At 33.1% G+C, this 14,545-nt stretch overlaps 1 protein-coding gene across 15 annotated transcripts in view; it reads right to left on the reverse strand.

The window, feature by feature from the left end:
* The window catches only part of AHI1 (Abelson helper integration site 1), a 176,117-nt gene that overhangs the window by 84,335 nt on the left and 77,237 nt on the right, over positions 1-14,545 (reverse strand). For 14 of the 15 annotated variants that reach the window (XR_004322013.1, XR_004322012.1, XM_032484985.1 and 11 more), the window contains one exon: positions 11,286-11,403. The exons of the other annotated variant lie outside the window; for it this stretch is intronic. Coding sequence is in view for 12 of the 14 variants with exons in the window: in XM_032484985.1 (XP_032340876.1) it covers positions 11,286-11,403 (118 nt within the window). In the remaining 2 variants the exon portion in view is untranslated. The remainder of the gene's footprint in view (positions 1-11,285; positions 11,404-14,545) is intronic. 15 annotated transcript variants of the gene reach the window in all.

Consider the following 14,545-nt stretch of genomic DNA (forward strand, 5'->3'; position numbering starts at 1 on the left):
TTACATTTTCATCCACTTTTCATTCAAGGAACAAGCTTCCTGAAAACATATATTTAAAATTCTGGAAAATACAAATCAACATCATCTAGACATCTCTATCATTACCAGAAGGTCTGGTTCCTCAACCTAATTTCCACTGTTGGTTGACATTTTCAATAAGTGATGGATATTCATTTCCAGAAAACATTACCAGTAAATTCTATGATATCATAGTCTCTTCACTATCCAGACCAAACTGACTAAACCACAAAAAGCAAGAGTATGCAGTTAGCTACTCTGTGAGAAACTTTAGGGCTATTCTGAGTTCACTCTTAGCAAAGTATAATGTTAACTTAGTAAGAGTAAATGAAAACTTAACTAAGGTTGTCTTCTTCCTCTGAATTTCCAGGGCCTTCAACAGACACAAACCAAAACGTTTATACACTGAAGTTTTTTTTTTCTTTTTTCATAGACTCAATTTATAAAAAGGGACATAGAAATTTATAACGGAAATAACATGATTATTTTTATGATACGAATGGTATTACATTTTTTCCCTATGACCAGGAGAGGAAACACGAGGAGCTGCTTCCTTGGTTCGAAGCAGTGCCCACGTCAAGCAAATTCAGTAAATAAAAAATAATTACCAACTGTTCAAATTCATAACTTTTCAAAGAACAGAACATAAAGATCAACATGGACAATGATATGAAATATGTGAAAATGTTAATGTGCAGATACATAAAGGGAAGGAATGAGTAATATTAATATGGAATAAAATTTACTCTATTTTAAGTATGAGTTAAAATATTTTTCATTATCAGAGATGTGGTCAACACTTTGATATACAGATATACTCACTATAATACTGAAAAACTAAAAATAATCGTTAAGCTCTAGCAACTGAAGAAAGGCTTCAAAATTATGGAATACTTATTTTCTTCCAGACCAGGCACTAAGTTTATTATCAAAAAAAAAGTTAACAGTAAATCTTAAAAGTACATATTCCACAATATCTTTTTGTATGCCTGTCTTAAAAATGGAAAAACTATCCATTTCAGTTTGAGATTATAAAAATAGTAAAATGCATCTTATGGTTGATATTAAATGACATTAAATGTAGTTTTACTCTCAAACTATAAAAAAATAGTTATGCCTGATCAAAAATAATGCTGCCACTTTATAACCTGCCCTCTCCCCTTGCCTGCTGCTGTCAATATAAAGTTGCTGTCATTCTTCCTTTAATCCGCATTTGAATGAATTGATTACTGACTCATAATATCAATTTACCCTGGAAGCACAGCACTAAAATGCAAAACACTCACTATTTTCACCATGATATGAATTATGTTCTGATAAGGAAGCTGAAACCTTCAAAATCTCTTACTTTAGAATTATACAATGTGAACTACTTTAGTCACAGAAAATGTTTTAATCGGTATGCCTAGAAGTTGTATCTTGAAAAAAAATATGTATGTACTAAAAGAATATGGATTTCAACATAAGACACTTACTAAGTTTAATTCTAAGAGCATAGTGATTTCTCTTCTAAAATTTAGTGGGAAGTTAAGTAAATTTAAAATCAAAAGGCTCAGTGATTGAAACAGTTCTGAATATAGTCATAAAGATACTATCTACACTCTTACTGCACTGTAAGTCAAACACAGGTTGGTATTTTAAAACTTTCACTTGCAGTAAACACTTTCCTATCCTCTATTTTCAAATGACGAGTGACTAAGATGAAATAACTTGCTCCAGGTCATAGCATAAGAAACAGAATCTCAATGTAAATTCAGGTGTCTCTGACCTTTTAGCTAAGGGCTACCAGAATATCAGGTACTGATTTAAAAGTAAGAAACATCTGAAGTCTCTATTCAAGTTAATCAATACTGCTTGTTTCTAACATCTGCGCAATCATGATGATGAAATCCATGAAACCTTCAGGATAATATATTCAGGAAAGTTTTAATATTAAAACCATTATTTGTATTCGATTAAAAAAGATAATCTATTCTTTATATTGTAACACCTGATTTGTCTGGTTGAATATTTACATCAAAATAGACTTTGTAGGTCTGAATTGTCCAATATGATAGCTACTGGCCACATGTGGCTATTTAAAATTAAATTAAAATGAAACAAAATAAAAATTTAGTTCCTCAGTCACACGAGCCACATTTCAAGTATTTAAGTGCCACATGAAGCTAGAGGCCCCTGTACAGGACTGTGTAGGCCTAGAATTTAGGAAAGAGGTCTGGGCTGAAGAGAGACATTTGTGAATCACTGGCATATGGGTTTTACTTAAAGCCAAGAGACCATCAAGGAAGTGAATATATATAGGGAACAAAAGAGGATCAGATTGCAGTGGAACAGTCTATTAAGACATGGAAGAAAAGAGGAAGAAACAGCAAAGGAGAATGAAGAGGACTGGCTAATGACGTAAGAGAAAAACCAAGAATTTGGTGGCCCAGAAACCAACGTATTATGAAGTGATCAAATGTGTCAAATGCTGCTGATAGGTCAAGCAAGATAAGGACAAAGAACTGACCATTGGAATCAGTAATGTGTATAGGTCACTGGTGAGTTTGAAATGAACAGATTAGAAATTTCAACAAATTTATAAAAGATGAAAAGTGATTAGAAACAACTGTCTTAAAACTTTACAGTGGACTGCAGCAGATACAGAATCTATCGGACAATGAAACTCAGAGGAACTGTGAACACAGAATCGGCATATTTGGTAGGGGGTAAGACAAAACAAAACCCAGGAGAAATAACTGAAGGTTCACACGTAAAACACTCAGGCCAAACAGGCTGCAGACCCCACATTAAAAAAAATGGATGCTGCTCAGCATTAACCACATGTGGAAAAAAAAAAAATCAGTGGCATTGTCTCATTGTCTCTAAAAATTACACTGAACAAACCATTTGGAAAGAATGAAGACTTCTAGAGTGGATACTGTTGTCCTGCTTATTCTCATTCTGGCAATTACTCTGACGGCCTGACAGGTGGACTCATTTATCTTGCCTGTTTATCCTAAATATAAGCTGCCAGTTAATATGTTTTGGCCATATACACAAAGTTCTCCATAGACCTTCTAAATAGTTTGACTACAGAGTTATTTATACAACAGAAGAGGGACACCATATTGGTGCCTAGCCCTTCATTTAAAAACAACAGATACCAAGGATCATGGAATATGAAGAAGAATCACTGGCATAAAAGAATAACACAGACAAAAAAGCTGAACATAGAGGAAACATCAATTCAGAAAAGAGAATGTAGTGATTCAGGAAGATGTCATGACATCCACAGAACTTTGCTACTATGAAAAAGAGAACAAACAGGACAAGAAAGAAACCATGAAGATCAAATGGATGATTAGTGAATTAAGAAAGATTTAGAATAAAGAAATGAGAAGGCTCTGAGACCGATGAGTTAGAAAAAGGAAAGGAGTTGTCCAACAGTATCCACCTGAAAAATGGAAATGTTATCATCAGAAATGAGACAGAAGTAAAATACATAAACTCCTTTCAGGAAACTCAGCCTCACTCATGGCAATGATTACTTTTCTGTCACATTCATGACAAAGTGGTTAGCTTACATATCTTGCTACACAAGTTTGAGGCTGAGTACCTTTATTGAGATTAGATACCATATTTCAGAGATACATGTACTATAAAAGCTCTGTTTAACTTTGCCTAAACTCTTAAAAATTTTATATTTGATCTTTTAAAAAAAGATACCGTAAGCAAATAACTTCTATAAATCTTTAAAATATGAAAAAGACAAATTAAGAAGTTACTAATACACCAATTGGAAAGCTTTAGAAAAGGTAAACACCAGAATATCTGTAAATGCAAATTCACTGACCTGGCATGTACTCTGGCTATGTGAGAATGAAATTATGTCATTTTCATATTCATTAACTCAGTAAGATTTCTTTTTAATTTTTCACATTTATGGTTTTCAGTTGCTTTCTTTTTATTTTTCACTGACTATTAATGTAATTATTTTACTTTTAAAATTAACCCACTGGACAAATACCACAGTATATTTTGACAACTAAATTTAGTAGATTCTTAAAACACATACATGCATACAGGAAAGTGACTGAAAGAGAATAAAAACTTAAAGTTTTCTATTTTTTAACAGATGAGGGGAAAAGGTTTAAAATTTTAAGGTTAGAACCATATATACCTTATAAATATTACATAAAATAGCTTCTTACAAAATAAATGGCCAGGAAATAGTGCACAAATTTAAGTTCATTCAAATCAGCAGATTTAAATGCAAAGAAATATTTGCATTCATATTTTCCCTTTAGAGGATATTAGGAGAAATTTCAGATCTCAGTGGGGACAGTAATATCAAATGCATACCCTTAGGTATGAAGAACCATTCATTAAGTATATTAACATACACTAGAGTTGATAAAAATAATGTTTAAATTAGAAAACAATAAATACGCAGAATGTACTTTAAGTTACCAACATGATTAGAAACACCGTACTAATTCAAATGGCATTTATTTTCAGGAAATATAGGGGCATTTATTACAAGTTAGGATAAGTTTTAATCTTCAAGAAGTGGATTAACTCAGATCACTGGAGAATTACTTAGTAAAGTCCTGATACTGGTTGCTAAAATAGCACCTTATACATTTAATGTACCAATCAAATGTTAATTTTAGAGAATCCAATTATGAATGACAACAACAAAAATCTAACAAACGAATCTCTTCTTTGTGGAAGAGGAATATAAAATAGTGATATGTTAAAGAAAAAAATCCACGTGATCAAGGTCTTCTGCTCAGTGTCCAGAAAAACCCAAATATCCAAATACGAAAACATTTCCACCTCCAGGGTCTTTGTGCTGACTGGTACTTACATGGATAGCCAGTTTCAAAAGTTAAGCAAGTTCAAGTGGATTATTTAAGTTTGAGAAGTTTGAAAAATTTATTCTAATTATTTCATCTTAATGTCTTCTTTGGCATGCTTCTCAAAATTCTCTATCCATGTTTGCCCCTCTGACATGTTCTTTTCTACCATCACCACTTAACACATTTTATTAAATCATGTCTTAAAATAACATTTTCTCTATTCCTTATCTCTTTGGCCACAATGCAAACTGCATAATTTGAAACTTAAAAACCAAAACAAAAAAAAAAAAAAAAAAGAAAGAAGAAATCTCCCATAAAATCTTATGGTGTTTATTCTCACAGGATCTTACAGATTTCAAAGTATTAAAAATATCTTTCTGATCCTTACAATCCTATGAAATAGAAAATTCATATGAAGTAGAAAATAGAGACATTATACTGAGAAAGATAAAGTCAACTACCCAATATAACAGCTGGGAAGTGGCAGAATTAGGGCTCAGGCCCAACTCTTCTGGCCTTCTGACCCCAGGGATGGTACTTTCCCAACCAAAACACACACATGCTGAATTCAGAAAAGTGGTTGGTTAGTATCATAAAGCACATTTAAGGACCTTCGTTTACAGAAAATCAATTAATTCTGTAGATTATCTATGGTAGTGAATTAAGTTCTTTCATCCATTCCATACCTGAACTGAAGTCTTAGAATTCTGAAGGTTTGAAATCAGAATTCAATGAAACATTTTTTTTTCAATTAATAGTTTAAAGTTCATTCAGTAATACTAAGAGAAAACTCTGGAAATTTTGATAGTATGAGAAAGTTCTTTGAGCTCATTTTACCTTCCTTAAAATGGAAACCCCCTTTTACCATCACCTGTGTTTACTGAGAGTCATTCTAACCTAATTTTTGCCAAAATGTTTTCTTTTCTCCCTTTGAAATATAAGAACCATCATATTTCCAGCTTAGATGTAACTCTACCTTCTACAATGGGTTTATGTAAGGATATCACAGAATCTCTAGTGAAATTATGACACATAAATAATAGATTTCAGTTATACTATTTAAAAAGTTCTCCATTTCTCTATAAAAAGTTAAAACCTTAAGAAATTCTGACATCTTAAAAACAATAAAATTAAAATTTAACCAGAAAAAATGCTCCTAATTTTAAGAATTGGTCAAGGGAATAAATGTATACTTGGCAAAGACATGCAGAATAAATGGAAAAATACAGTTTTTCAAATATTATTCAACTTGTAGAAGCACAAAACTTAACTTGACAGATCTCTCAACCAATACTGAAGTCATCTGAATTATTTTATGATTTTGTTTAAATCAAGTATCTCGATTGTTTAGGGTATTGTAAAAAGTTAGATTAAATGGTTGGCTATCAAGTTTAATATATGTTTATATGGTCTAAAGGAGAATGCAAACAAAATATGGAGAAGACAGAAGCTACTGACTGTTTTTGAAAGCCATGTCACATTCTGCACCCCCAGCATACTCCAAGTCAACAATTAGAAAAGATGATATAAATATTACATTAATAGTCATGTTCATAAAAATGAATCATTTGATTCTGCATTACTACTTACCTACTGATATGAATTAAATTAAATTTAGCACAATGCTATGAAAAGATGTAAGTACACAAAAAACAAAAGATGCTGTCCTTCAAATACAGACACACAAAGATGGTAAGTACTTCCTGCTGATTTCTACCCTCATAACTCAGATTCATTTTATTTCTTACTGAATAATCCACATGTTAAAATTTACTACCATAATAAGGATTCCTGAGATGGTCGAATGGGATCTGGGATTCAGACCAACTATCACAGAGCAAAATTTCTCTGCAGAGAATCTCTTGATTTGACTAGAGGCTAAACACCAGTTTCACTGGAACTAGGCTTTGAGAAATCTAATGACTAGTAAACCTAGAATTATATTTAAAGGTCAAATAAAAAGATAAGTTCACTAATTCTCAGAAAATACCTTTGTGAAAAGTACCAGGTTATTCCTTTGCAATAAATATATCACAGACCTCTAGAGCTAGTAAGAAAAGGTAACACTCATGCCCAGAGGGACCACTGGGCAGAGTGGAAGAACAATGGGCCAGGAATGAAGGAGTGGCTCCAGGCACAGCCTCACCTAGGGCCCACTTCCCCTCTGGGCCAGTGCCCGGCTCCAGACAGAGGCAGGAAGTAGGGTGGTGGCGCGGCTGGGAAGTACTGAGCTAGGAGTGAGGAGATCCTGCTTCAGACATGACTGCCACTAGCCACGTGAACTGTGCCAAGTCAGCCCCTCTGCTTCTCACTTTCACTCCAAGGGGACTGACAGTCAGTTTTAAGGTACTAGAAGCTCTCAAATGAGTTTACTCCTTATGATTTTAATGTTTACCCTACTTCTTAGTGAGTTCTGTTGAGGATCAAATGAATATATACACAAAAATAATTTTCTTATACTAACAGAAGTCGATGTTATTGTTTCACAGATTTTCCTCATTATACTAGGAAGTACGAAGTTTGGAGATGCAGTATAACATGTTCACTATATGGTGAGACATTTATGAGCTATAACCTACAATATAACATAAAACTTTAAAATTAAAAATTTTTTTCCAGCTCCATTAAGGTATAACTGACAAATAAAATTTTATAATTTTCTTTCTTATACAAATTACTAAGGGAAGATTTATGGTTTTAATTAAAATAAAATTAGCTGATTCATTATTTTATTAATTCAGAGTCTAGAGTAACAGCCTAATGAACAGTTCCTACAATAAGTATCTCATAAGAGTCGTATCCAGCTCTTTTCCTCTCTAACCCATCCCTCACTGAGACACCAGCTGTATTTTTTAGAAACACATTTCATCATATCTCCTTCATCCTCATACCTTTGGATAGCTCTACCTTACCAAGAGAATAAAATGTGAATTTATCAGTAGGGTACCATTGACCCCAATCTACCTTTGCAGACTCAGTTCCTCCTAAACATCCATCTCACCATTTCCTCCAGCTAGCCTAAGATTCAAACCACTGCCTAGCCAAACCAAGCTCTCTTCTAATTGTATGTTCGGTTACCCACTTCTTGGCTTGGTGTGTCCTCCTGAGCTCCCAGCTGCTGATGAGGTCAATGACAAAGATAGAGGCAAGACCATTTAAATTTCTAAGGATTGGGATAATTGTTAATTATTACAGTGACTTAAAATTAGAACCCAAAGTATTTTCAAAGCTACTGTACACATACTCATCATGTTTACAATATGTGTTATATTGATACAGCAGTTATGAGAGATGATAAGGACTCTGAAACTCATTCTATGATAGAAAGCCAATTAGGAATTTTAAGCAGGAGAAGTAACAATTTATTTTGCAAAGAATCACACTGTCTACTGTGGGTAGAATAAGCTAAGGGACAAAAGTGGAAGCAGGGAAGTGGAGAGAGAAGGGGGGATCCTGAAAGGCTGCTGCTTCTGCCTGAACAATGGGGTATATGTGCCAGGACTGCTGAGGTGGGGAGACCGGGTGTGGGGCAGGGGAAGTGGAGGTGGACAGAGGAGGATTTGAGGGTAAGGGCTCTGCTTGGACATGTAAAGCATGAGAAACTGCTTAGTTGCTTTACCCACTCTTTATTCCAGTGACGCTCTGTTTATACTGTAATTTTAGAATTAATCACACTGGCGTTAATTTGTTGCATGCTCTTTTGTCTCTCCAACCAGACTTTAGGCTTGTTGAGAATGGAGACTGTAACATTTAGCCCATATCCTTAAGAAGGGGTCTTAAACAATGTAGCCACTTAAAATGATTTTAGAATAAATAAAGGTAGTATTCTAGAAACTCTGAAGATTACAAACCAAAGGAGAAAGAAATACTTACTTTTCTAGGGGTCTCCATTACTTAGAACTCACCCTGAATAAGGTCCAAAGAAGTTACAGCAGACCATAAACCCACCTCTGAGTCTAGCTTGCCAGCATATAAACTCACTCATATATAATAAATATCAAATCAATATCTCCTCTTAAGTCTCTAGCATGAAGGTTAGTGGGTCATTATTGATTAGTTCTGTGTAAATAGCCTTTCTTTATACTGCACAAAGCCAAACATCCAAAGATATGAATTGAATATTTAGATAGGTTTTCAGCAAGAGTTTTATTTTTAAACATCCAACTACATTGTTTCCACAGTCCTTTATTTCAGATTCCAATAGATTATGTGTACAGTCAAGAACACTTAACCACTTATTCCCTTTTAAAACAGGTTTGAATATTAAATACTCAGAATTTTTAAGACAGAAACTCACCAAATCCAGAGCCCTCACTGACCTGTAGGGGTGAGAAAACTGAGGCTTGAAGAAATTGCTCGAGAGTCTATAATCATTTAAAAGTGTAGAAACTAGTTCACCAGTTTCCTTGTGCAGGATTTGTTCCCACAAAGACTGGCTTCCTAATGACTAAGATGAATCTGGCCACTTTGCAATGGACTACATATTTTGCTTTTATAATTTTCTATACAGTGATGTCTCAGTAAATTTTATAGGAAGAATCTGCCTTAAAATGAGGTCAGGCATATTAATAACTAAAAATCAAGCCAAGTGTTACCATGGATGGCATGGCTTAATGGTACATGCTGCTGGGATAGTGCCTACACAGAGGACATGCAGGACAGAAAAGCTCCACTCAGGGCCCACATGGTCGTGGAAAGCTGAAGGTAAGTGGAGCCAACCCTCTGTATAAACGTCAAGCTTGTCTTTATCATACCTGGCTTTCCTTTCATTCTCTATCTTTATCTTCATCTGTCACAGTAGCAATCACTCTTCCATTTCAAAGGCCTTCCTATCTATCCTCTCTGCTCTTTCCATTTACAGAAAAATAAAGAATTTTATAGCTATTATTTACAGATGGTTGTTTGATAAACTTAAGACACTACTCCAATGAACTTTAATCAATCTGCCAATTCAACTAGCACTTATGTCCTATGCCCTTAATCCTGAAGTGTGAAATGAAAGATTTGTTCCTAGGAGAATTTGAGACCTTAGCAGAGAGACAAGGATCAGTGGTGGGGATAGGTTCCCTCCCCGCAAGTCAGTAAAATGACTTGTCTGAAGGCACAGCCAAGTATCAAGTTAGAGAATAAGTCTACGGGAGTGGTGCATGCTGGGCCCTCCATTGTACAGAAGAATGGACAAAACTATTGCTCTGATTTCTGGCAGATATCGGAAACACTAGAAATTAAAAACTTCTAAGGTTTGGGATAACTGTCATTTGAACTCAAAGTATTTTCAAAGCATATACTCACATGTTTACAATATAAGTATGTTATATTCATTTAGCACCTTAAGCTTACGGAGTGTTTTCATTAGTGCTATGTGATTTGAACTTCAACAATATACAATGTAAACATCATTTCTAGTTTTGAAATGACAGTTCTAATGTTTGCACATAATAATCTGGATAATAAAAGGTACAGCCAAGAATCAGAACGTAAGAGTTCTTAGTCCAAGTATTTTCCCATTGTAATATGTAACTTGTACAGTGTTATTAAAATGCAAGAATATTCAAATAACTTGTATATGTAAACTCCACATACTTTCACAGCAGAAAAGTAGTATTATTCCCAAATTTCTAAATAAATCATATTGATCTTAACAACCTCAAGTTTCTTCTTCTTATAGCTCTCTGTCAAACACAACTATTTTGTTACTCTCAGCTGTCTCACCTTCTAAAAAAATTCAGTAGAAAAAAGAAAAAAAAAGATAAAAGAATTCAGTAGAAAAAATACTACAAAAGCTATAGCTAATGAAGAGAAATCATCATCTTTCAATACCAAAAATACGTATTTCTCACCTAGATGTTTTTTCTTTGATATCCTTTGAAAACTGTATTCAAATAATTCAGAACACTAGCCTGAAAATTTGCAACTGTATAGTTTGCTTCAACTCAGTGACTGATGTACATTTTTATAACTAGCTTTTTTCCATATTTTGTTAATTTGCCAATTTTGAAGAAACATGATATTACAGGTAGGTTGCATCCTGTTTCTACCAACATGCATTTTAACTGGTCTTTCTCTGAAATGAATTATAAAATGCGATCATTCAAAAACTATATGGTTCCTTTATCTAAGGGAAATTGAATCAGATTTAATATTATACGTGTTTAAAACTCACAAGTTTTGCTACTTTTAAATTATTATATGCTCAACAGAATAGAGGTTGACAGTATCAACTATTAAAGCTACCAAATTCAAATCTACCTAAGAATTCAGTGATTTTTAAAGAAAAAAAAAATGCTGGGATGTAATTCATCAAGTGTGAAAACTGACCAGTACAATGCTATAACCTGTGCTTCTGAAGTGAAATAAATGATGTCCATTAAAAAAATGGCATCTGAACATTTAAACACTAGTCAAAGTAAGAAAGGGGCTCACCGGTCTGAGTGAAACCAAACTGACGTAGAATCTGCTGAGCATCCAGCACATTTGATTGTTTTAACTTAGACTGTTGTGAGGAGGCCGGTGTTGAAGTAAATGAGAGATTTTTGTTGACCTGTAATAGGAAAGGCAAATCAGAAATGAAAGCGTAATATCCTGGGTTACTGATGCAAAAACTGGATGAGAAATACTTGCTTACGATGCAAACCAGGACACATGGTAGAACAAAAGGAGTGGTAATGATTTATATGCTTAGTTTTTAAAGTTTACAAAACTTTATAGTTTTTACAGAATAGTTTTTATCAAGGAAGGAATACAGTGGTAATGGAAGTGTTGCTATATGAAAGTCAATCCACCTTACTTTGAAAACAAGCTTGCTTATGAGAGAATTGACTTTATTAATAATTTGAGTGGTGAATAAAATTGTGCAAAAAAATGCGAAAAATAAAAGTGACTCATTGACTGCTTTCAATCAAGAAAGAGTTAAAATGTTTCACATTTCTCTAGCATTTTGTGAAAGATCAGGTACTTCCTTTTCAGGGGCTGCACAGAAAACACCTGTAATACTCATGTTTATATACATCATGGTGACATAGATAAGACCAGCTGTAACCTAACTTGCCAAGTGAAATAACTTCCACTGCATCAAAAAAAACCTTATTCTTAAGACAATTTTAAAAAACAGCATTAAAATAGTAAACGAGCAAAATTTCTGTAAGTAAATACAATATTCTGTAACACAAAAATCCTATTCTAAGTGTCTGGGTACAATGGTCCCACAGAAATCAACTACAGCTATTATAGAAAAACTCAGTTCACAGAAAATGTTTTAAATGTTTAGTAAATTAGTAAATTCACTCTGCAACTCAGACTTAATTTCAGCAGTGAGCTATTCTCTTGGTCATTATTAATAAGTCATTCACTGTAGCTTTATTATTTTTATCAGTTTCAAAAATGACAATAAAATATGACCTAATTTTAAAAAATTTGAAACAGTTTTTGCATGTCTAATTTACTGTAAAAAAGTAATCTGTGAATTAACAAACTGTTCAGTGATAGTTTATGGTACATAAATATTAGTATATGAAAATAGCTCCTTTCTCTCTCACTCTCTCCTTTTAATAATCAAAACTACACAGAGGATTTCCACCGTATTAGTATTTAAAAATTCCCTTTTGATGTTCTGTTTAAGACAGCAGTGGGTTGTGGTTACATGCCCTTTATCTGACCCATTATTTACATGTTTGTAAATGCTTCTCTTCTTGCAAACAGTGATAGTAAATGTATATCTTAGATTAAGTTTTTCTCTTGAAGCAAAGAGATTCAGATAAGCTGGTGAATAAAGTCAATTAATTAAGATAATATGGTAATATAGTTCTAAGGTATCTAAGGTTATGGTACCATCTTATAAAAAATAAAAGTATTTTTCAAAGTAGTTTGATGGGATCAAATACCACATCAATGCTAAGAAAGATTATCCAGTTTTAAAAATTCTATCAGGAGGCATTATGAAACACAGACCAAAATTAACGTTGACTATCTATATTGATACAATAGCTAAAGTAACAATGAAATCACCTAACTCGTTGAACTTTATGTTCCACCTTTAAATGGAGATAGTAAAAATAGCATGTATACTTCAAAGGGAATGTGCCTGAAGAACAGTAATGATGAACTGGTATCATAAAGCGCTATTCACACAGGCTAACCAGAAAGCACTAAATCACATATTAAATAAGAAATAGATTAAATAGAGTATGTTGGCAAAGGGGACCATTAAGTGCTATACAAGTCAAATGCTATATAAATATCAGTTACTAACATTGCTAGTAGTAAGGGTAATTAGAAATACGTGATGCAGGATGATAATGTGGTAAATTCTTCAGAGTGCTATGCTTTTAAATGGAAGTACTATATACAAAATGATAAGTTTATCACTTAACTATTTAATCTACTTCTCTTTTTAGAATCATTTTTCAGTTTTACTTCTGTGTTCTTGAAAATTGTTATTCTACGTGTCAAATAATGCATTTTGAAATCTGGTGCAAAAGAACAGGTGCATGCTGGGGACACACACACACACACACACACACACACACATGCACAAATCTGCTTTTCAGTCTTCCTCTTCAGAAATTTACTTGTGCTAAAACAAAAATGAATAGCAGGAAAACTAGAATAGGATTAAACAGAAAGACTTGACATTCTTTTTACATAAAATGCTGTTAAAAAAATAAGAGTATATTCTACAATTACATGTTCTTCCTAGGTATTTTTATAATTCTGCTTTATTATATGGCAATTTTATTTTTAATTTTTTGAGAAACTTCCTTAATGTATTACATAATGTCTATACCAATTTATATTACTACCAACACACAAGGTTCTTTTTTTTCTTCTCATCCTGGTTAAAACATTTTATCTTTTGACTTTTTAATAATAGGTATCCTAACAGGTATGAGATGATATCTCATTGTACAGATCTGCATTTTCTTGATGACTAGTAACGCTGAATGTCTTTTTTTTCACTTTTTTTTACTGAGTTATAGTCATTTTACAATGTTGTGTCAAATTCCAGTGAAAAGCACAATTTTTTAGTTATACATGAACATACATATATTCATTGTCACATTGTTTTTCACTGTGAATTCTGCTCTTTCTTAACACATTACTTTAGAGACTGTTCAGGTGTCCATGAAGTGATATGTGGCAACATAATAGGGCAGATAAACTCAATTCTAATTTTGTGGGAAAATTATTAATTATTATAGTGATTTGAAATTAGAACTCAAAGTATTTTCAAAGCTAGCTTACATATATTCACTAATTCATTTAGAGGAAGAAAAATAATAATAACCATTAAATAGAGTGAAGCAATATCTATTTTTGAAATATATGCTGTGGAAAAGAATTGCTTAATAATTTTACAACAACAGAAAGGTTGGCTAAGATAGTCTACCCTACAACAATCTATCCTCTTTTCACAACACACTTTTCTGCTTGCTTCACGCAAAAACCACAGTCTGCCAAAGTCGGTTTAATACCTCCATACTGTGGAAAACTAAAAACATAAAAATTTAATGAAACTCGTAATAGAGAAAAAGAAAAAAACCACCTAGAACTTCTGCCAAGTTAATCACAGAACTGTTTTGCCTACTCTTTCAGGGTATAAACAGCTTTGTGTAAAATATTCAAATACTAATTCTCTAGAAGGGGGTTAATTTTCATGTTAAAAAAGTCACAGCTCTAACCTAAAA

This window comes from Camelus ferus, chromosome 8 (assembly GCF_009834535.1).
Source record: "Camelus ferus isolate YT-003-E chromosome 8, BCGSAC_Cfer_1.0, whole genome shotgun sequence".
Taxonomy (NCBI): Eukaryota; Metazoa; Chordata; class Mammalia; order Artiodactyla; family Camelidae; genus Camelus; species Camelus ferus.